Source organism: Molossus molossus, unplaced genomic scaffold (genome assembly GCF_014108415.1).
Source record: "Molossus molossus isolate mMolMol1 unplaced genomic scaffold, mMolMol1.p scaffold_m16_p_13, whole genome shotgun sequence".
NCBI classification, from domain to species: domain Eukaryota; kingdom Metazoa; phylum Chordata; class Mammalia; order Chiroptera; family Molossidae; genus Molossus; species Molossus molossus.
Genome location: NW_023425348.1, coordinates 91,755,921 through 91,779,486, shown reverse-complemented (window position 1 = coordinate 91,779,486; position 23,566 = coordinate 91,755,921). Strand labels below are relative to the sequence as shown.

Sequence of the window (23,566 nt, the reverse complement as noted above, 5' to 3'; positions counted from 1 at the left end):
ACCATCCATCCCTCACCACTTGTTGCACCGCAGCTTGCAACTTCTTTCCAGTGGGCTCATTCCTTTTCAATCTAACAAGCTAAAGAAGGCAGCTGTCCAAATGTTGCCGAACATAGTGATAGCTATGAAGGAAGAATGGGCAAGTATGTACTAACACACCAGATCCATAAGGTAAGGGCACAGTGCCTTTAGGTTTGAAAGATGCAGATTAGAATACTTCAGCTAGAAATGGGCCTATAAAAAAAGAGAGGTCTACTTAGAACCAAGAGAGGAACACTTGAGTTTGGTGTTGTGCTAGGGCGCTGGCCAAAGCAAACTAAACGTGGCTCCTGATTACTCTAAAGCAGCGGTTCTCAACCTGTGGGTCGCAACCCCTTTGGGGGTCGAATGACCTTTCACAGGGGTCGCCTAAGACATAACTGTAGCAAAATTACAGTTATGAAGTAGTAACAAAAATTATTTTATGGTTGGGGGTCACCACAACATGAGGAACTGTATTAAAGGGTTGCAGCATTAGGAAGGTTGAGAACCACTGCCCTAAAGGACAGAGAAAAAAGAAAGTTTAAGTCAGTAAAATTAATGTTGAAACACAAAGGCCCTGAAGAGTAGAGTAGGGCAAATGGAAAACAAACTATCTTTATCTCTAAACGTTTCAGATGTATATAGCCTGCAAACACAGTTCCACGCCTACATATAAGGACAACCGAAAGAAACTTTTGCAAGGAGCACCAGGAATCCTGGACAAAACTACTTAAGCATGACTATTTATGTTAACAAACAAGAAACCCAAATATTCATCAAAAGGAGAACTATGACATATTCATATAATGAAATTCTTCTATACATCAGTAGAATTACCATAAAACAGTGGTAATTCTCACAAACCTAGTGTTAAAAAAAAAATACAACACCCTTGCCCTGGCTGGTTTGGCTCAGCACTTAGAATATCAGCCCTCAGACCAAAGGGTCTCAGATTCAATTCCTGGTCAAGGGCACATACCTGGGTTGCAGGTTCGATCCCCAGCTCCAGTTGGGGTCTTGAAGGAGGCAACTAATTGGTGTGTCTCTTTCACATAGATTTTTTTTTTTCTCTCTCTCTCCCTCCCTCCTTTCCACTCTGTCTAAAAATTCAAAGAAAAAGTACCCTCAGGTGAGGACTGAAAAAAAACAAAACAAAAAACCCCCTCACTAATATAGATCACAGAACACATACAATATGATAGTATTCACATAAACTTCAAAAACATTCAAAATTTAAAAACATTTAGATATATAGATATATATATATATAATAAAACTAGTCTTAAAATACAAGGGAAATGATAGACACACAATTTAGAATAATTGTGGGGAAAGAAGGGAATTTGGTCAGGAAGGGGCACCTTGAGGGCTTCAACATAATTGGTAATACTCTATTTCTTAAGCTGAGTCAAGTATAGAGATGTACTTCTCTCGTTGTTTTTTAATAGTCTGTCTAGGATATATATAAAATTTTGTATGCATGAAGTAATTCAAAATAAGGGTGGAAAAAAAGAAAAAACAGAGTTGAGGGAAGAACCAGACAATGCCCCTTATCTCCCACTTACACATCCATCTGCCCAAGGCGGGGCTAACAGAGTAAAAAGTGAGCCCAAGACTCCAAGGCAACAGAATCAACTCAGAGGTGACAAAAAGATTGCCCCAGGCACTTCTCTGGGCTTAATGGGCAAAACCAGCTCCACAGTGTCTATTCAAGGGGTAAACTGTAAGACACTGCACACCGTCCCCAAAGAGTTGTAGAAAGATTGCCTTGCCAATATAGAAACAGAAAATATCCCAAACTCGGGCAAGTTTTCCGGAAAGAAGGAAAGTCCCCAGATGGTTCCAACAGTCAGGAATGTATTGAATTTAGGAACAAGGCAGTAATTTTATGTAGTCCTGCAGGGCTAGGGGAATCTGTGACCAATAACTGGAGGGAGAAGGAGGGGATGAAGACACACTAAATAGGACTTTTACGAGACCATTGAGGCCGGGACAGAACGTGTGCAATTTGAAGTCCAAATGAACATGTATGCTGAAGACTAACTAAAGGCCCCTAGGGTTATTAGACATGGGCTTTACCTGGCAGAAGGTGACAGGGAGTTGGGCAGATGCTGAGTATATTGGGAAATAATATCAAAAGAGATCTATACCACATCTATGTACTATATGTACAGCCCACGGGCACCGGCAAGGCAGAGTCGAGTCTGACTTAGGCGGTGAAACTGACCGTCAGGAAGGCCGGATTAGGTCAGATCAACCAGAGGAAGGCCCAGGGCTGAAAATCCAGGCCCCGCTTTGGGAGGGGAAAAGGGTGGTCCCGGTGCGAGCCAGAAGGTGGGGCCGCCAGGAGAGGGCGGGGTCCCCGCAGGAGGAGTCTTGGGAGGCCAGGCAAGGGCCAAGCCGGGCAGCGGAGCAGCTGCGGGAAGTCGGGCGGGGGGGTCCCCTTGGGCGGTGGGACAGAGAGGAATGGGAAGGCCGGGGGAGGAGGAGAGCCTAGCACAGCCCTGGCCCGGCTGCCCCCGAGGGCCCGGTCCCCCCGCCCGCCTCTCACCTGGGCACGCAGCTGGACGAGCTCCGGTCCACCTCCCAGGTGGCGTACAGGTTCATCTGCACCGGGGCGGGGGGGCGGCCTGGCCCCGGGCCGCCGGGAGGCGCGGAGCCCGAGGCCACCGCGACGGCCATGGAGCTGGAGGTGGACGAGGAGGCGGCGGCGACCGCCGAGGTGGACGAGGACGACGAGGTGGCTTGGGCCAGCTTGGGGGGCGTTGGCTGCTGCGGCGTTGGCTGCTGCGGCGTTGGCTGCTGCTGCGGAGACTGGGCGACCCCAGAGCCTCGCTGGCCGCTGCCACCCCCGGCGCCTCCGGGACCACCGCCTGCCCCTCCACGTTCCGCCATGGTCCGGCCGGGGGTGAGGGGCGCGGAGATTACGGGAATCGAGGCGACGCCAAGCGGACGCCTAGGCTTTTCCCCCGGCGGCGGCTGCGGCGGGGGCTCGACTCGTCTCCTCAGCCCGCCCGCCCGAGCGCGCGAGCGAGCGAGAAGCTGCACGCAGGCGCGGGGCCTCACGGCGCGCAGCCCTCGCGCTCACCCGCCGTTGCCTGTTGCGGCTCGCGCCGCCAGAACACTGAGTGGGCGTGTCCGGGGAGGGGGCGGGGAGCCCTGGCTCGCGCCGGCCCCACCCAGCCTCGAGGGGCGGGGCCCGAGCTCGCGCTCGCGCTTCCCGGCGGGTCTGTGGGCGCGCGCCCCTTGCTGCCTAAGAGAGGGGTCTGCGGCCCGCGTGCACACAGCCGGCCTCCCGTCAAACCACGGTGCGAGTGTCAGCTGTCCGGCCTGGTCCTCCCCTCCCCCGTCGTCCTATCGGCCGCAGCGGCCTGGCCAGCGGAAACCCCGCTTTTCCGGGGCGCGGCCCCGGCCTGGAGGGGCTGCCGCGGGAGCGCGCCTCGGCCCCCTCGGGTCTGCGGAGCCCGGAAGAACCCGCTGCGCGTCCCAGGCCGCTTTCCCACCGCGGACCCAGCCCCGGGGTTTCTTCGCCAAGACCAACGATGGGAGCGGTGGAGACTTAGCGGCTGGCCGCCGCCACGGGAACCCAAGGGCCGTCAAGTTTCCGCCCCTGCTTTTTTCTCCAATGTAGGGAGGAGCATTCAGGGACTTAGAGTCCAAAAGGCCCTTAGCCGGTGAATTATAAAGCTAAGCCTTGGCCCATCTGGGACCAACCCTCTTCTGTCCCTACAGCCCCCGCTCTCCCAAAGAACCATTATAGAGGCCCAAGGCCCCCTTCCCTGCCCTCAATTTCCTGCTCTTGGAATTTTTCTACTTCATCACTTAAGAAATATCTAAAATTCTATTCCTCCCAAAGTCTACCTCAACTGGCACATCCTCCCTGGGATCTCCCACACTTCCCCCTCCAGAAACCATTTGAAGCCTCCTGCACATCACACCTCTGATGGTGCAGTTACACCAACACCAGTGGTGCAGCAGCAGCAGCAGCAGCAGGAGACATCTCCCCGAATGCGGCAAACGCCTTTGAACCCAGCTGTCCACCTTTGTGTAGCCTGTCAGGAAGACTTCTGGGGATGGGGAACCAGAACTTAGGGAAAGCAAGGCCCCGGCCCCCACACGCACTAAAACCTGGAGATGGGTTGATTAAAACCTCGCATGGGATCACACAGACTCAGGGCAATCTAGATTTTGAGCTGTAAGGACTTTGACTCTTCTGACCACAAAGTCTGTTAGGAAGGCCTGACCTGGCCTACTTCCCAAGCCCACTGAACTTCCTCAGCCCAGCCAGGGTGCTAAGCTTTCTATTTTTAGCCCCCAAGGACAAAGTAGTAAGGTTAAACCAGACCTTCAGGTACTTCCCCCAGAGCCTTCCTACAAAGGCAGGCAGTAGGAAAACACAATTTCCACACACTTTGGCTTCCACACATCTCAAGTGCAACATCTGATCCAGGTGCGTGCCCCTGCTCACTGGGGCAGTCCCGAAGGTGGAGGAAAAGGCTGTTTTAGTTCTTTTGTGGGAGGGGACTAAAAGGAGAAGGAGGATCAGGAGTGCTACATATTCATCTCTTCCCTTGGGAAACAGCTTTATTTACAAAACAGGTCTAAAATAAGAACATGAAATTACAAGCCCTTGGGAATGTGGGAGAGCTGGCTCTTGGGGACCCATGTGAGAAGCCCAGGCATCCAGGCAGGGGGCCTAAAGGAGGACTTGGATGGGGCGGGGGGGCTAAAATTTGAACTCCTTGTATTTCTTGCTGCCCCCACGGCTGTCCTGGGGCTGAGCTTTCCGTTTCTTTTGCTAAAGGAGAGAAAGAGAAACAGGTTACAACAGGTTCAACAACCCAATGATCCCCAAAACAAGGGTGGACACAGCCTGACACAGCCACATAGGTCTGTGGAAAAAGTGCTGAAACTGGATTCTCAGACTTGGATGAGTTCCTTCCCCTCCCTATGCCTGTTTCATCATCCTTAAGGAGAGCAGCGCACCAGAGCATTTATTTCTAAGGCTTCCAGCACCAAGGAAGCTCAGGACAGCAGGCACTGAGTCCTCCCTCTCTCTCACCACTAGAGGACACCACTCCACTGAAAAAGGAGTCCCAGTCCCCAGCCCTGGCTTTTGGTGTAAGCTCCTACCTTCTGTTTGGCAGCATGCTCAGCCACCATGTCACTAAAGTCTTCCTTCTCCACTTGTGCCTGCTGCTCCCGTACATGCTCCTCATACTTCTGGGTCATGGCCATGGGGTCCAACTCCAACTCTTCAGGTGCCAGGGCCACTTCTACACCTTGCAGCTCAGGAGCCGGGCCCTTACGGCTCATAACCTAGAAAAGGGATCAGAGCCTTGTCATCTCCAAAAAGAGGCTCAAAAGTCCTAGTTTCTGCCCCCAAAAGCAGTGTCCTCCAAGTACTCACTGTGGACATATCATAGATGTGGGTCGATCCCATTATGGCTCCCCCAACAGTGGCCGTTCTTTTCTCTGGCAACACAGTGAACAGTTGAGGTGTCTCACTTCTGCAAAGAACAAAGGGGTCAAGACAAAAATGGAAGGGATGAAAGAGTCTCCTGAAGGGGAAGCAAAAGGAACACGACATCACCTCCACCCAGCACCCTAGAGATTCCAAGTCACCCAAGGGGGAAAATGATGCCCAAGCTGCCTCTGCAGGTCATGGAAACACCTGAGAGGATAGAACTGGGTTGGTGCCAATTCCAGGGAATACAGCCTGGAAGGAGTACAGAGACTGAGTTAAGGGATCCCCTGAACCAAGTTTAGGGTATCAGAGACCAAGACTCCCACATGAAAAGAAGGGCTAAGGGTCAGAGACTGAAAGATTCCAAAAGATCTCTGGTACAGAGAGGCTAGCAGGAGAGGAAGCTATAGCAGTTCCTCCCCAACATTGTGCTTGAAATTTTAACATACAGAACTCAAACTCTCAGCCCTTCCATTGGTGCAAAAACCATCCACAGCCAGCCTCACCACCCATTTCAAGGATGCCATTTGAAACAAGAAAAAAAAAAATCTACCAATATTAACCCAGACATGGCTTCATCCCCACTTCTTCCCCAGAAGAGGTGACAATCTATTTTCACACAGCAGCCAGAGCAAACGCCTTAAAATGGAATTCAGATACTGTCCATCCTTTGCTCAAAATCCACTGAGGCTTTTGATCATGATTTGAATCAAGTCCAAACTCTTTACTATGGCCTAAAGGGTTCATAAGCCAGCCCCTTATCTAATTCCCGCTCATTACACTCAGCCACAGTACCCTTCTTTTTCTTTCTTGAATATGTAAAACTTGAGGCTTCTGCTTCCTGACAAGGAGCAATAGGGACTAGATGTACCCTCCCACCTGACAACCAAAAAATAAAAAATGGGCAAAATAGATGTAAGGTTCGTAATACTATCTGGAAGTGGTATAATAGTGGTTTTCAACTCAGTGGACATGGGACAATGAAGGACAGTGATTTCCTGAGAGAAAAAGGTGAATCCTTCAATTACCCAGCCTACTACATGGAGAGTCTGCAGACCACAAAACAAAGAGTAACCCATGTAGAAGCCAGAGGACTCCATGAGATGAAGGGATGAAGCTGAAACTACAGGGAGACCAAGTTGGCTAGAGATCATAGGACACAGTACTGGAGAAGAAAAAGCAGCCCAGAGACTGGAGAACTCAAGAGACCTGCAGAGGACCCTCCTCAAGTACTCAGGTGAATACTGCATGTGAGGAACTACCCAGGCCAGGGAGCGAACCACCTGAAAGGGTTAGTGGTAACAACACCTGCCACTTACTCGGGACAGGGAGCAGTGCCTAGTCCCACCAGACTGAAAAACCTCGTCTTGTGCCTCAGTAGTAAAGAGGACTGAACAATGCTTCAGTCCTCCCTAATGAACCTGACAAGCCAGACCTGAAAGAATCAAACTGTTTCCAAGTACCTTAACTTTATCCCTGAACAAAGCTAAAAAAGATTTATAGGAATACAAAAGTATCGTAGACCTAACAAGGTATATTTCACAAAGTCTAGCATCCAATCAAAAACTAACAGGCAGCCCTGGCCGGTTTGGCTCAGCGGTTAGAGCGTCGACCTGCAGTCCGAAGAGACCCGGGTTCGGTTCCCGCTAAGGGTATGTACCTCAGTTGCAGTTTGTTCCCGGCCCTGGTTGGTCGTGCGGGTGGCAGCCACTCGATGTGTCCCTTTCACGTCGATGTTTCTCTCTCTCTCTCTCCCTCTCACTCTCCTCCCACTCTATCTGAACAAAAAATGGAAGAATGTCCTGGGGTGAAGATAAAAAAAAACAAAAACTAACAGGCATGCCCTGGCCAGGTGGCTCAGTTGGTTGGAGCACCATCTCGTACACTGAACAGTAGTGGGTTCAATTCCCAATCAGGGCACATACCTAGGTCAGGGCACATACCTAGGTTGCAGGTTTGAGCCCCAGTCAGGGTGCATGCAGAAGGCCACCAATCAATGTTTCCCTCTCTCTCTCTCCAAAAAACAAAACCAACCAAACAAACAAAAAAACCTAACAGGCATGCAAAGAAACAGGAAAAAACAATCCTTAATGAGAAAATAATCCATTTAAATCAACCCAGAACTGACACAGATGTTGGCATTAGCAGGCAAGTACACTGAAGTGTTATTATAACTGCATTCCATATGTTCAAAAGTTAAATAAGACACAGAAGATATAAAAAGGCCCAAATCATACTGCTAGAGATAAAATCTGCATTGGATGTAATTAAAGTCACATTAGAAACCGCAGGGAAAAAAAATTAGGAGACATAGGAACAGAAATTTTCTAAAATAAAAGAGAAAATAGGTATTTTAAAAACAAACAGAGCATCAGTGAGCAATGAGACAACTTTAAGAGATCTAACAGATGTATTAGAGTTCCCAAAGAAGAAAATAAAACAAAAAAATTATTTGGAGAAATAATGGTCAAAATTTTTCCAAAATTAATAAAAACTATAAATCCAGATTCAAGATGCTTAAAAAACTCCAAGAAACATGAAAAAAAAAAAAAAGCACAATATACTGCCCTACACTGCACAGCATAATTAAATTGTCCAAAACAGAGAGAAAATCTTTTTTTTTTATTTTCACCCGAGGACATTTTTCCATTTTTTGTTCAGATAGAGTGGGAGGGAGGGAGAGAGAGAGAAACATCGATGTGAAAGGGACACATCGAGGGGTTGCCACCTGCACGACCCATTCAGGGCTGGGGACAAACTGCAACCAAGGTACGCGCCCTTAGCGGGAACCGAACCCAGGTCTCTCTGGATCACAGGCCAACGTTCTAACCGCTGAACCAAATCAGCTAGGACCAGAGAGAAAAATCTTAAAAGCAGCCAAAGTAACATGTACAGAGGAACAGAAGAAGGATGAAAAGTTTCTCATCAGAAACAATAAAAGAAGACACTAGAACAGCAGTTCTCAATCTGTGGGTCACGACCCCTTTGGGGAGCCAACGACACTTTCACAGGGGTCACCTAAGACGTAACAGTAGCAAAATTACAGTTATGAAGTAGCAACAAAAATAATTTTATGGTTGGGGGTCACTACAACATAAGGAAGTGTATGAAAGGGTCACGGCATTAGGAAGGTTGAGAGCCATCAACAAATCATCAAACAAGTGTTGGCGAGGGTGTGGAGAAAAGGGGACTCTAGTGCACTGCTGGTGGGAATGCAGACTGGTGCAGCCACTATGGAAAACAATATGGTGTTACCTCAAAAAACTAAAAATTGATCTTCCATTTGACCCAGTGATCCCACTTCTAGGAATATACCCTAAGAAGCATAAAACACCAATCAGAAAGAATATATGTACCCCCATGTTTGTAGCAGCACTATTTACAATCGCTAAGATCTGGAAACAGCCCAAGTGTCCATCAATAGACGAATGGATCAAAAAGCTGTGGTACATATACACAATGGAGTACTACACAGCTGTAAGAAAGAAAGATCTCTTATCCTTTGAGACTACATGGAGGGACCTTGAAAGTATCATCCTTAGTGAAACAAGCCAAACAGAGAAAGACAAGTATTATATGATCTCACTTATTTGTGGAATATAATGAACATAACAGTCTGAGGAATGGGGTAGTCCCAGAGACGCGGAAGCGGGGTACAGACTGATAATCCCACAAAGTGGGGGATGGTGGGGGAGAGATAAACCACAGAACTTATATGCATGTATGCATGAACAGTGGACATGGACAACAATCTGGGGAAAGGGCAGGGAGGGAGAGGGAGGGGGGAATCAGTGGGGGAAAAAGGAGAAACATCTGTAACAAAAATTAATAAAATAAAAAAAAAATAAATAAATAATAAAAATTTAAACAAAAAGAAAAGAAGGTTGAGAACCACTGCACTAGAACAACATTTTTAAAGTCCTTGAAAGAAAAAACACTATCAATCTAGAATCCTATACCTGACAAAAATCTTTCAAAAATGAAGATTGCAAGACTGCAAAAATGAAGACTGAAGATTTTTAGATTGCAAGAACTAAAAGAATTCACGACCAGCAGACCCACAACAAAAAATGCTGAAGGAAGACTTTCAAGCAGAAGGAAAATGATACTAGACATCAATCTAGATATATACAAAGAACAGAAAGAACACTGGAAATGTTAATTAGGTAGGTTAATAAATGATTCTTATATAAATCTCTCTAAAAGACAACTGACCATTGAAACAAAACTAATAACCACACAGTATAGGATTTCTGACATACATAAAACATATGACAATAATGCAAAAGTCAGGAGGGAAAAAATGCAAATGTACTTTTGTCAGGTCTTAACACTATCAGGAAGTGGTATATGACTTGAAGGTAGATTGTGATAAAGACGGATATTCTAAATGCTAAAGCAATCACTAAAATAATAAAACAGCCCTGGCCATTTTTGCTCAGCAGTTAGAGCACTGGCCCACAGACCAAAGAGTCACAGGTTTGATTTCCGGTTAAGGGCACGTACCTGAGTTGCAGGTTCAATCCCCAGCCCTGGTAGAGGTCATGCGGGAGGCAACCAATGGATGTATCTCTCACTTTGATGTTTGTTTCTCACTTCTCTCTCCCTCCCTCCCTTCCACTCTATCTAAAAATCAATGGAAAAATATCCTCAGGTGTGGATTAACAAAAATAAAAAAATGAAAGAATAATAAATCAAAGACTTACAATTACTAAGTCAAAAAAGAAGATAAAATGGAATAAAAAATGTTCAATAATCCAAAAAGTCGGAAAACAGTAAAAAAGGAAAGAACAGAAGAGAAGTGCAATTCATGAAAACAGATCAATTCATCAAGAAGACTTAATAATCCCACAAGTTTAGCCCTGGCTGGTTTGGCTCAGCAGTTAGAGCATCGGCCTATGGACCAAAGAGTCTCAGGTTCAATTCCAGTCAAGGGCCTCAGTTGTGGTTTATCCCCAGCCCCAGTAGGGGTCCTGCAGGAGGCAGCCAATTGATGTGTCTCTCACATCAATGTTTCCCTCCTCCCTTCCCTCCCACTCTATCTGAAATCAATGAAAAAATATCCTTGGGTAAGAATTAAAAAAATAATAATTTTTTTTAAAAAGGAGAGAGCCTGGCCCTGGCTGGTTTGGCTCAGCAGTTAGCGCATCGGCCTGCAGTCCAGAGAGACCCAGATTCAGTTCCCACTAAGGGCGCGTACCTCGGTTGCATTTTGTCCCTGGCCCTGGTTGGGTCATGTGGGAGTCAGCCACTCGATGTGTCCCTTTCACGTCGATGTTTCTCTCCCTCTCATTCTTCCTCTCTCTCCCTCCCACTCTATCTGAACAAAAAATGAAAAAATGTCCTCAGGTGAGGATAAAAAAATTTAAAAAGAGAGAGCCTGGCCAGTGCGGCTCAGCAGACTGAGCATCATCCCATGGACTGAGAGGTCCCAGTTCAATCGCTATTCGGGGCACATGCCCAGGTTTTGGGTCAAATCCCCAGTGGGCGGCATGCAGCAGGCGGTCAATCAATGTTCTCTCTCATTGATGTTTCTCTCTCTCTCCTTCTCCCTTCCTCTCTCTCTAAAATCAATAAAGAAGAAAAACAAAAGAGAAATTTAAAACAAAAAACAATCCCACAAGTTTATATACCTAATAAGAGAGCTTCAAAATGCATGAACAAGCAAAATCTGTGCTTGTCTTAGGGCCTTCACACTGTTTGCACTTACAGTTCTTTCTCCCCCTATCATCCTATGACTGGCTCCTAATATTCAGCTCTCAGCTCAAATACTTCTTCCTCCTCGGTGAGGCCTTCCCAAAGGCCTCCCACCACCCAATCCCTCTACATCCCATTACCCTGTTTCCTTTGCTTCATCTTATCCACATCAGACATTACCTAATTCTCTAATGACTGTATCTTGCCTATCTTTTTCACTGCTGAGTCCCCATGCCTACAGCAGAGCCTGGCACAGAGTCGGTGTTCAATAATTATGTGTGTGCAGCCAGGCCAGTATGGCTTAGTGTCCCATGGACTGAGAGGTCCCAGTTCAATTCCCAATCAGGGCATATGCCTGGATTTCAGTCTCAATCCCCAGTAGGGGGCGTGCAGGAGACAGTCGATTGATGTTTCTTTTTTTCTTTTTCTTTTTTGGTATGTGCCCCTAGCGGGAACCAAACCCAGGACTCTCTGGTCCGCAGGGTGACACTCCAACCGATAATCCAAACCAGCCAGGGCTCGATTGATGTTTCTAACATCGATGTTTCTCTCTCTCTCCCTTCATCTCTCTCTAAAAAATCAATAAGAACATATTTAAAAATAAAAAATAAAATAATTATGTGGAATGACAAATGTCAGCCAGTCAACCTAGAAGCTGAAGGGAAGAGAAAGTCCTCCCTCTCGGTCCTGCCTGGTTCCCTCACCCATCCATGGCCTCCTCAATCTTCTTCTTCCTCAGCTCAATGAGTTCTGGAGTCTCCATTCCAGCTGGCACTGATGAGAATCCTCCAGGAGTGATGAGGCCACTGTGAAGAGAGGAATAAGACTTAGAATCAAGAGAAGGTTCCCAAAGACAGACCAGTTCGAGAGGCAGACTCTGCTTTCCCACCTGTCTGCAGGGGTGATAAAGCCTGTTTCATCTGGCTTGTCTTCATCACTTTCCTCCTCTTCCTCCTCTTCTGAAGACTCTTCATCGGATGGCTCCAGCTCCCCCCAAGGTGTCCGATCAATCTCTTCTTCCTCAGTCTTGGTCTGAAAGAGATCACTCGTTCATTCAACAGATATTTACTACCTATTATCTATCAAGCTCTTTTAGAGGGGAACTGATACTGATAGAAGAATAAACAGACAATGTCTGCCCACAGAGAGCTCATATTCTAGTGGGGAGCTTATATTTACATCACAGCTCAGAAAAATGCATGCCCTTCTTCAGACTTTGAAAACTCACAACACCCAGCTCAACTTCATGACCTTAAGTAAAATCAAACTTGCCAGCCATGGCCCATACCTGAAATTCAGCTGCATTGGTTCCAAACACATCCCCATAGAGTGGTTTCCCGGTCTCATCTACAGGGGGTTTGCCCCAGCCACCAGCATGGTACCCAAAGGAACAGCTCTACAAGAGAGAAAATGGAAGTCAATTTTACTCCTAAGCTCCTAAAGAAACAATGAAGCCCTAGAAAAAAGTCACACTCCAAAGTATAGAACTAACACTGGGGATTCTGAAAAACAGGATTTTAGAGAATTAAATGTTATAAAAGCAAAAGTAATAAGCAACAAAAATCTGGAGGCTATAGGACGGGGAAATGGGAGTCAGAAAGTAAGTGAATAACCTCAGCATTGGTGGTAGAACCCATACTGTCTGAAACTGAAACATGCTCTGTAAAAGTGACTCTCACTTCTTACGGATTCTTTCCTAACCTTTGTAAAGCTTTTAGAATCTATTTCTCTTAAGAAATTCTGAAGCTTAACAATTATTTTGTTTTCATTTCAATGACTTTGTTGTCTGATCATTTTTTAAATGTACTACTTTTTATTTAAAAATAAGAATGAATTTATTTAATATCATTCCTGACATGAAGTTTTTCTATATGTCCATCCATGTATAAACCAGAGAGGTATCTGGAAACACATTCACCAAATGTTAAGTCCAGGTATTTCTGAGTGGTGAAATTGGGGGTGATTATTTTGTATAAGGCATTTCAGGTTTTTTAAAAAATAAAACCCCTTACTCTTTTTTCTTAAAAAAAATACTCATGGTAGAATGTGAGAAAACAAAGCCATCCTATAATTAACAGTAGAGGCCGCAGAGAATGAAAAAGGACAGCGCTCACCTCAGGGATGGGTGAGTTGAGCCCAGGGATTTTCAAGTTCGGGTACGATGGGGGTGGTCCATATCGCTGCATGGCAATCAGCCATGGGGGAGGGACTTTGTGGGCATTCTGCAGGAAAAAGAGAACAAAATACCATCTGCCCAGCCCTATCCTTTAATGTCCCTTCCTTTCCAATTCCCACCCTCTTCTCTGCTTCTCGTCAGGTATTGGCACTCACTGGTCCTACAGGCATCCCCAAAGAAATCCTTAGTTCATCAGACAGATCTCCTGGCTTCTTCTCCTTCAGACGTGTCTCAAACTCCTTCCCCTGAGGAAAAAATAGAGCACGTTGTATTGTGAACACCAGACACACACTGGGAGCTCAATGGCAAGAAGACATGAGAACAAAGATGAGGTCCCAATCCACATCAGATATACAACCCCGCTGAGGGCTGCCTAGTTCCCACTCTGATTCCCATCGCTTCTTTCCTGGCTAGAGTAGGTTAAGGAATAAAGGCCAGGAAGGAGGGGAACAGCAAGACTCCCAGTCCTATCGTTAACCCACTATGAGAACATGGGCAAATTCCAGACCTGCTTTCTTATCTGTAAAATAAGGGCATTCAACTGGATGATAGCCAAGATCCTTCCACCTCAAAAATTCCAGGATAGCCCTGGCCGGTTTGGCTTAGCAGTTAGAGCGTTAGCCTGCGGTCCGGAGAGACCTGGGTTCGGTTCCCGCTAAGGGCATGTAACTCAGTTGCAGTTTGTCCCTGGCCCTGGTTGGGTCGTACGGGTGGCAACCACTCGATGTGTCCCTTTCACGTCAATATCTGTCTGTCTGTCTCTCTCTCTCTCTGTCTCTCTCTCCTTCCCACTCTATCTGAACCAAAAATGAAAAAAATGTCCTCGGGTGAGGATTTAAAAAAAAAAAAATCAGAAGAACTCTTTGATGTGTAACTGGATAATTAAAAACCTATTTATAAAAAAAAACAATTCCAGGATGGTACAGTCATTAATACTTTAAGGACCAGGAAAAAAAAATTTTTCTCCCACCCCCAGTATTAAATGTTCCCTAAAAGCATCTGCCCCTATCCCTAAACACCCATCATAAACAAGTATCACTTCAAAGATACGGTCTTCACCTCTCAAAAAAAACCACCTCATTTGAAGATTTCAAATTCCATCTCACTCAAGGAGAGTTACTGGACAACTCTGAGGCTGAGGAGCCACTATACTGGCTTCAAAAGCCCTTCCACCCAAGAGTTACAGAGCCGTGACCAAAGGCCCAGCCTTGCTTCCCCAGTCCCGACTCCCAGACCTCATAGTACAGGTCCCCATGGATGGTCAGCTTTGGCTTGGTCTGCCATTTGAAGAAGGCATCATGCAGTTTCTGGTAGTCAATGTCGATCTTCCCCATCTTGGGCCGAACCTTCTCTCGCATTTTTGACTTCATAGTCTTCTGTTCTTCCTGTGGAGAATGGCAAGACACACTATAAAAGGGATTTAGCAAGTTCAACTCTTAGTAGATCTGGCTCCCCACTCCCAAAAAAGCTAAAGTGAAACCTCATTTATCTCATTCAGAAAGTCACCAAAATCCTTCTTGCTCAAACTCCTCAAAGTTACAAATTCTGTCTTGCACAAAATATATGTATTATATGAAGTTATCCTTATGTCAATAAATGTCTTAAAGCCATCTCGTCCAGAGACTGACCTCATAAGTTGCCTCTGGAGAGCACTGGTGGACTGGAGTCTAACTGGGAGGCTGAGTTTCCACCTGGGACTTTTGTACCTCCTGCGTTTTTGCAGGACATGCAACTATTGCCTACTCAAAGTATTTAATTACAAAATTTTAATTTAGCCCTGGCCAGTGTTCCTCAATGGTTAGAGCATCAGCCTGCACATCAAAGGGTTTCAGGTTCTATTCCTAGTCAAGAGCACATACCTGGGTTGCAGGTTCGATCCCTGGTCCTAGTCAGGGCAGGTGCAAGAGGCAACCAACAGCTGTATCTCTCTCAAATCGATGTTTCTCTCTTTCTCTCCCTCTCTCACTCTTTCCCCCTTCCTCTCTCTAAAAATCAATGACAAAAATATCCTTGGGTGAGGATTAACCAAGAAAAAAAAAACTTTTATTTCCTTTATTGATTTTAGAGAGAAAGGAAGGGAGAGGGGGAGGAAACAGAAACATCAATGAGAGAGAAAATCAACTGGCCACCTCCTGCATGCCCCCAACTAGGGATCAGGCCCATAAGCTGGGCATGTGTCCTGACCGGGAATCGAACCAGCGACATCTTGGCGCATGGGCCGACGCTCAACCACTGAGCCAGCCACACTGGCTGGGCAAAAAAAACTTTTTTTAATTTGAGAAATCACACAACCACCACAAATCTCTCGCCATAGAGTGTATCAGGCTCACATCAGAGAAAGAGAACTACAGACAAAGTCAAAAGCAACCTGCAGAGAAAGGAGGCACCATGTGCAGATCAAAGATAGCTGGCCAAGTGCAGGCCAGGGGGCAAGGAGAAAAGGGGGAAAATGGAGCCACTCAGAACCAGAAGTCTCCGAGTGAGGCAGGAGGACAGAGGAGATGACTGCCCTTCCTGCTCTGACTTCTAAACTGGAGAATGGATAATTAGACAATCAAGAAGGTGGGTTTGGGGAACCAGATTCATTTTGAAGAAGGCTGTTATTAAAGATGTGGCTCCCCCAGGGAAGATCTGAGCCCCAGCCAGGCCCTCACCTTCTCCTGCAGGGCCTCCCGCATCTCCTGGATGCCTGTGCGTTTGATGAAGTCCGGCAGCTCAAAGGGAGGTTTCTCAATGCCTCGTTTGCCCTGCAGGTACTTGCGCTTAAAACACCAGTGGCGTGGCACAGGCACAGAATTCCGAGTGGCCTTGAGGTGGACCAAGAGCTTGGGGTCCTGTGCTGTCACATCATGCATCTCCACAACATCGGGCCGAGCCACAAGCTGAAAAATAACAACACACCTCAAGAGAACCCCAATTTCTCCAGCCAACAGCTTTTTCTTTCTCTTTCTCAAAGGACCCATAACTAAGTCACCCAGACCTCCTTCAAAGCTCTGCTCCCCAAAGCATACCCTGCTGTGGGGGTCTAGGAACTCCAGGGCCAGCTGCATCAACTCGGTCTCACCTGCTTAAGTTCAGCCACAGTGAAGCGATTCATTCGGCGCAACTTCTTCTTGGACAGCTTGGGGGCTTCAGGTTTCTTTTCCTAGAATAGAACAATTATCTCTTGAGCAGGACTCATCAGCGTCACTCAGACTGCCCAGCTTACCCCAAACCTTCAGCTGCCAAAGGAATTCTCCTCTGCCAGAGTTCCCCATGGTCCCTGGCTGGATGCCTCAACCAGCCGTCCCAAGTCCTTGTCTCCCGACAGAAGCGTGCGGGCCTCACCAGTTCATCATCACTGCTATCGTCATCACTGTCCTTGTGCTCCTCCTCAAAGCCCTTCTTCTTGGGGGCTGCAGAGTTCTCCAGTTTGTCGAGTTTCTCGGGCTCCTTCTCTTTCTCCTTCTTCACATCATCAGTGAGCTGAGGAGGCAGACAACGGGGAAACCCTAGCCCCGTGCCCCTCCCTAGTTCCTGAAACCGACCCTGAAAAGATGTCCTCCTTCCCCACCCCACCTTTCCCCGTCCATGCCCCTTTCCTGTTCAACTCTGCCCCTTGTACCTTGAAAGCCTCAAAAATCCTCTTGAAGAAGATAAAGTTGGGCTCATAAATTTCAGGTTCTTCAGTCACATACTCAATTTCAACATCAGCAGCTGAGGACTCAGAGCCACGGGACCGGGTTGACTCTTTTTCTCGGTCCCCAGAACTCTCAGATGACATCCCCCGTACCCGCTGGGGCTTTTTCTTCTTCTTTCGATTCCGACGCTTCCGGTTTTTCTGCCAAAGCAAGTAAAACCAATTGGATCAGAGAATCCAAGCACCATGCCTGTCCCCAACTTCTAATCTCCCCCAAGAGGCTGAGAACAAAGGCCTTGAAATTAGACTCCAAAGTTTTACTCCTTTCAAAGTTCTGTGTCTCTGTGTAAATTACCATACTTGTCAGAAAATCAGTTATTTTAGCTTTATTTATTTATTTTTTTTTTAATCCTCACCCGAGGACATTTTTTCCATTTTTTGCACAGACAGAGTGGGAGGGAGAGAGAGGAAGAGAGAGAGAGGGAAACATCGATGTGAAAGGGACACATCGAGTGGCTGCCACCCGCACGACCAACCAGGACCGGGGACAAACTGCAACCGAGGTACATGCCCTTAGCGGGAACCGAACCCGGGTCTCTCCGGACCGCAGGCGGACGCTCTAACCGCTGAGCCAAACTGGCCAGGGCAGTTATTTTAGCTTTAAAATGCAGGCATGCATTGTCCTCAGAACTCAAAAGACTTATGGCGATCAAATAAAAAATATCTACATGATGCTGGGGACAGCAACTGGCACAAACAGCAGCTGCTGCTCCCTGAAAACTTAGAATGGGAGTTGTTTCAGCACCCAAATCCTGTCTCCTGCCATTCCTTCCAGACCCAGCTCCATCCCATACCTCTTTTTTGGATGTGGACACTGTGTCCTCCTCAGTCTCTGATGCAGACTGGCCCAGGGATGAGCGTGTGTCTGTCTCCATTTCCTCTTCCTCTGTAAAGAAGGAAGGTGGTCATTAGTGTCCCCTCATGGCCACTGCCCTGCTACTTGCTCACTGTAACCCCTCTTGACCAACAGCCAATTTCTCTCTAAACCTACCTCCGGAACAGGAGGGAGAAAAGCAGACTTGGCCTCAGCCTCTGCAGGCTCTGTCCCTGCAGCCCTCAGGACACAACAGCACACTCACCCTGTTGAGAGTTCATCTCTTCCTGGCGGCTCTCCTTCAGTTGCAGGATCTTTTCCAAAGCCTGGGGGATCTTGGGGCCCACAGAGGGATCGTCCATCTGACAGAGACAACCCAGGCAGAGGGGGGTAATCTCAGTGCCCCTTTCCCAACGATTTCCACCTCTTATACTAGAAAGGTTGCTGGCCACATGACGTCAACAGCAGAGAGCGGACAACACCAACTGGACTCAATCATCCCTCAGCATCCCTAAAAGTAAAGCACGGAACCCTGCCCCAGAAATGTCTTCCTGTCCTACCTAAATGTGTCTGAACTACCTATGCCCCCTCACCCTCACCCCCACCCCCAGAAGTCTCCCATCTTCTCTCAGAGTCCTTCTCTAAAAATCCAGATAGTCCCCTTCTAAACCACCCTCTCCTCTCTCTAGGAAGAAATCACCAATCTCACCTCTCTGTTCTCATCTCCAGGGGGCGGTGGAGGACCACGAGGCCGGGGAACTGGGGCCCCCATGGGCAAAACTGTGGGAGTAGGGCCCACTGGAGCAGCAACTAAGAAATCCAAAAATCCAATGTCAAAAGAGACAACAATCACCACCAAAAACACTGATTTTAAAAATTATCTTCCTTGCTAAAAGTCAGGGTAAAAGTTACCCTTAGAGGGATGGGGTGGCTGGAAGGGAGCCAGGGGGGCTTTTGGAGTGCCGGTAATGTTTTGGTTCTTGGTCCATGTGCTGGTTGCGTGGGTGTGTTCAGTTTATGAAAATTCACTGAACTGTATACTTTTGATATATACTTAAAAAAGTAAAATTTCCATCACCTTCCTGCCCTTTCCTTTCATTTCTGAGGTCTTACCTCGAGGACCCAGAGGAGTGCGAACACCAATCTGGCCCATGTCTTGTGGGGGCCGAGGGATTGGGGTGCCCATCTTGGCAATCTCCTGCTGCCGTTCTTGCTCCAGTAACACAGCTGCCTACAAGAGAGAAGTGGAAACACAGCTTGGAAATCCACTAAGCAGACAGCCCCTGGCAAATGCATTCTTTCAGCCAGGTAACAGGCCCGAGAAAAACAAGCAGGTATCACTGGAGTTCTGACATCCCTATCTCCTCCACACTTCCAGAATACTGATCCAAACAGGAGCCCCTCTCACCACACACACACACACACAAAACCCTGGAAATAACACCAAGAAAAAGCCTGGATTCCTAGTAGAGAATCTACTATTTAGTATAAACACTAACTTCTATTTTTAACAAGGGTTTTCTTCCCAAAAGATAGTTATTTCTAAGAAACAGTGAATTCTTTTCTTATATCTCCCCCTTGAGATCTAGCACAATCTAGGCAAAGATAGTATTTCATAAATATTTCCACATCTGGTGCTGTTAATGCCTATTTTCTAATACTCCTGAGTAAGCCATTAGGTAACTGATACAATGTACCTGTGGGGCTAAATGTCCTATGTATCATTCCCTACCTTACATCCCATCACATTTAATCTAAATCTGATACAAATGACTAAATTAGCCCAGAGTCCTCTCTAAGGTACCTAAAATGACATCATATAGGACTAGAAGGGATCAGCAAATGTTTTCTGTAACGGGCCAGACAGTAAATATTTTAGGTTTTATGAGCCATTGTATGGACTTTGTTGCATACTCTAGGTTTTTGTTTTTTATATTTTTAACAATCCCTTAAAAATACAAAAAATAGCCAGCCGGTGTGGCTCAGTAGTTGAGCGTTGACCCATGCACCAAAGAGGTCGCCAGTTCGATTCCCAGTCAGGGCACATGCCCAGATCGTGGGCCCAATCCCCAGTGGTGGGCATGCAGGAGGTGGGCAATCTGTGTTCTCTCTCATCAATGTTTCTATCTCTCTTTCCCTCTCCCTTCTTCTCTCTCTAAAATCAATAAAGGAAAAAAAAAAAAATACAAAAACCATTTTTAGCTTGCAGGCCATAGTAAAAAAACAGGCTGCAGTCTACAATTTACCAACCCCTCAGCTATAAGAAAGAGGAAATTATTTGGGAGATACTGAAACTTAGTTGAGAATGAAGTAATCTTAAATGGTGCATCTTATTTTGGACACTAAGCACTAGAAGTAACAGCCAACGAATTGGACCATGGGGTCAAAGATTAAAATGAGGGGCATTGCCCAGCTGGTGTGGCTCAGTGGATTGAGCGTGGTCCCACGGACTGAGAAGTCCTGGTTCGATTCCCTCTCAGGACACAAACCCAATTTTCAGGCTTGGTCCCCAGTGCGGGGCGTGCAGGAGGTAGCTAATGTGATGTTTCTCTCTCACATCAATGTTTCTTTCTCTCCCTTCCTCTCTCTCTAAAATATCAATAAAAACATTTAAAAAAAAAAAAAAAAAAAAAAAAGCCCTGGCCAGTTTGGCTCAGCGGTTAGAGCGTCGGCCTGCGGTCCGGAGAGACCCGGGTTCGGTTCCCGCTAAGGGCACGTACTTCGGTTGCAGTTTGTCCCCGGCCCTGGTTGGTCGTGCGGGTGGCAGCCACTTGATGTGTCCCTTCACGTCGATGTTTCTCCCTCTCTCCCTTCCACTCTATCTGTACAAAAAATGGAAAAATATCCTTGGGTGAGGATAAAAAAAAAAAAAAAAAAAAAAAAAGCATTTAAAATGAGGGGCATTACCCGCTTCTGTTGCTCCAAGAGCTCATGTTCCTTCAGTGAATGATCTCCCTGCTAAAAAAAGAAAACAAGCTCATACCAGCACCAATACCTCACAGGCTAGTCTGCCACATTCTGCTTCCTGGCGTCCTCTTATAATCTAGTGCCTAAGTTCTATAGTCTTTGGTACAGACCTTCCTAGAAGGCTTGGCTCCAGAATCCAGTTCTCTCTGAGGTTCCTCCCCTTTCAGGACCCAGACCCAGGATGCCAGTTGCCCTACCTGCTTGGCGCGCTCTTCTTGTTGCATCAACAACGCTGCCTGCTGCTGTGCCAGCTTCAGCCGCTCCTCCTCTGACAGCGCCACAGGCTCACCCACCCGGAGAGGAGGCGGGGGTCCCAAGTTTGGTGGACGGGGTCCAACTGCCATAGGAAAGCCAAGGCCAAGGCCTGGTGGAGGCGGTGGGGGTGGTGGAGGAGGCTGCAGAGGGGGGAGGCCCATGGGTGGTGGTGGCATGGGAATTCCAGAGAGCTGTGGAAAAATACATGATCATAATCTAGGAAGCATTTATCTACTGCAGACATTTTCTGGGGATCTACTATCTGGCAGGTGCTGGGATTCAAAGTCAAATGATATACAGTCCTTACACTTAAGACAATACCATAACAATACCAAGAGAAGATGTTAACTTCGAGACACCAACCAATGAAAGCTATTGATTTTCTCCTCAGAAAAATATCATGAAGACAGATTTTGCATACAATTTCAGGAGATTCAGGGACACCTCTAAAAGCCATCTAAGGACTCCTCATCTTACACAAAAGTCAATGGACCCCAGGTCAGACCCACTGCTCTACAGAACAAGAGTCATATCCTGGATCAGAAAGGACACTCAAGTTGAGGATTTAAATAAACAGGAGACAGTGTGTCCCAATGACTCACTAAATGTAAAGGGTATGAAATCAAATCAAGGAGTGAGCCCTAATGTCCCAATGAATAACAAAGGAACTATGTCCCAGAAGGACAAAGAAGACAGTAATTACTTCCAGCCAGTTTGGGGATGGGGGTGGGGACTGGGGTAGGGGTGTGGAGGTGGATCAAGTCAGGCTTCCAGATATTCAAGCTGAACTTTAAATGATAAGTAGAATTTCACCTGGCCAGTGTGGCTCAGTGGTTGAGCATCGACCCATGCACCAAGAGGTCGCTGGTTCAATTCCTAGTCAGGGCACATGCCCAGCTGATGGGCCCAATCCCCATTGGGGGGCATGCAGGAGGTGGCCAATCAATGTTCTCTCCCATCAATGTTTCTATCTCCCTCTCCCTTCCTCTCTCTCTAAAATATCAATAAAGAAAAACATTTTTAAAAAATAAATGATAAGCAGAATTTAGAGGAGCAGACACACTGGGGAAGGAGGCAAGGATCAGGACCAAGGGAGAATTGGAGAGTTCCTAATTCTGTCATTGCAGCACCTCCCTGCCCTATCTGCTAGCTGTATCCTCAATACACTATTTGTGAGAAGAGGCTACCCTAAGCAGAAGGGATCTTATAAAGTGGAACAACCTCCTTACCTGTGCTGACATGGGAGGGGGGGCTGCTTTGTCCCCATCCTCACCTCTGAGAACCGGCCGATTCAGTACGATACCAGTCTACAAAAGAGACAGGATGCTAGGTCATTCCAAGAGCAGCTATTCCACTAAACGACGTTCGCTCCCATTCATGCAACAAAATATACCCAGTGCCTGTCTGCCCGACCTCGGGCTGGGCACTGGGGAGGACCAATATGTGTACAGAAACGATTACAACAGGGCACGACAATAACACGCAAAAATGAAGACCCGCTAGTTGTGACGAGATACACAAAGAATGAAGGCCGAGTTGAGAGGTCATGAAGGCCTCCTCCAGAAGTTCGGCCTATCCCAACATCCCGCCGCCAACACTTACCTGGCGGGTGTAGCCCTGCAGCCGTTCCACCAGCTCCTCGCGACTCCCTGCTGGGCAAAGCACAGGAGCAATGAGTAGGTCAGGCCGAGCTCGCCAGGGAACCCAAGTCAGGCGCGTCCGTCCAAGTCAGGCCCCAGCGGCCCGCCTCCGCCCCCAGCCCTCGGGTCTCCGGGGTAACCAGGCTCCGCTTCCCCGCTGGGCTACGCTGCTGGCTCTTGACCTCCAGTGCTACTCACCTTGGATCGGAGCTCCGATCTCTGCCAATTTGGCCTGAAGCTCCTGGGCAGCCCAGGCGCCATAGTGCCCAGGAGGTGGCGGCGGCGGCAGCTGCAACTCTCCTTTGGGAGGCTCTGGATGCTCGGCCGCCATCTTAGCAAAAGCAAGCGCGCGACCAACCCGGAAGCTCGCGCCAGGCTCGGGGCCCACTTCCCGGAACTTCCGGCAGCGCCGTACGCCACGTCCCTTCCAGGGTTGGAAGGCTGATCAGATAGAGTCCCACCCCCTGTCGTTCTCCAATGGTCCCAAGGAGGCCTCGACGCGAAGCCTCCTGGGAGTTGTAGTACGGTGCCCGGCCACTGCACCGAGAACAATGGGCACGGGCGCAGGGGCGGGGCTGCGGAGAAAGCTGGTCCCTCCTGGAGGGCGTGCTTTCAGCGTCTGACAGGCCCGAGCGCGACCTCCTGCCTTCAGACTCCCTGATCCAGCGTGAGAGGCCCGGACGCTTACGTCCTCAGGAAGTCCCGAAGGACTCATTCCCCAACGGCCGCGCATTGCGGGCGCCAGAGCGGAAGGTTGCCGCCGATGCCTGTGATAAAACCGTGTCTGATTGTCTGCCCGCCCAGCTCCGGCCCAGCCCCGGCCCAGGTGTGGATGAATGCGCTGAAAGGG

The 23,566-nt window shown here is 47.7% G+C and overlaps 2 protein-coding genes across 6 annotated transcripts in view; both read right to left on the bottom strand.

The window, feature by feature from the left end:
* Positions 1-3,139, bottom strand: part of PACS1 (phosphofurin acidic cluster sorting protein 1) — a 129,744-nt gene extending 126,605 nt beyond the window's left edge. Inside the window, exon 1 of one of the 2 annotated variants that reach the window (XM_036258116.1) lies at positions 2,573-3,139. In XM_036258116.1, the coding sequence (XP_036114009.1) occupies positions 2,573-2,916 (344 nt within the window). In that variant the 5' untranslated portion in view covers positions 2,917-3,139. The remainder of the gene's footprint in view (positions 1-2,572) is intronic. The other variant, XM_036258117.1, reaches the window with a different exon arrangement.
* A 1,440-nt stretch (positions 3,140-4,579) lies between these two features.
* On the bottom strand, positions 4,580-23,062 carry SF3B2 (splicing factor 3b subunit 2). Of its 4 annotated transcripts, none has more exons than XM_036259069.1 (22): positions 22,915-23,062; positions 22,679-22,728; positions 22,306-22,383; positions 21,019-21,267; positions 20,762-20,812; positions 18,968-19,085; positions 18,564-18,664; positions 18,120-18,216; positions 17,835-17,926; positions 16,966-17,181; positions 16,689-16,826; positions 16,426-16,506; positions 16,016-16,243; positions 14,597-14,746; positions 13,517-13,606; positions 13,300-13,407; positions 12,474-12,581; positions 12,075-12,217; positions 11,890-11,991; positions 5,432-5,531; positions 5,155-5,340; positions 4,580-4,819 (listed from the first exon to the last, which is right to left on the bottom strand). In XM_036259069.1, the coding sequence occupies exons 1-22, from the start codon at positions 23,045-23,047 to the stop codon at positions 4,748-4,750; spliced, it is 2,691 nt and encodes an 896-aa protein (XP_036114962.1). In that variant the 5' UTR covers positions 23,048-23,062; the 3' UTR covers positions 4,580-4,747. The 4 variants fall into 4 exon arrangements, with proteins under 4 accessions (XP_036114962.1, XP_036114963.1, XP_036114964.1 ...); XM_036259070.1 differs by having other exon boundaries at positions 22,679-22,725; XM_036259071.1 differs by lacking the exon at positions 20,762-20,812.
* Positions 23,063-23,566: the final 504 nt, after the last annotated feature.

Coding starts and splice junctions, on each gene's coding strand:
- SF3B2 (XM_036259069.1), bottom strand. CDS start 23,047: ATGGCGGCCGAGCATCCAGAGCCTCCCAAAGGAGAGTTGCAGCTGCCG. Junction 12,582..13,299: donor TCAACTCACCCATCCCTGAG/GTGAGCGCTGTC, acceptor TCTCTCTTGTAG/AGCTGTTCCTTTGGGTACCA. Junction 5,341..5,431: donor ACATCTATGATATGTCCACA/GTGAGTACTTGG, acceptor TCCCTTTTCTAG/GTTATGAGCCGTAAGGGCCC.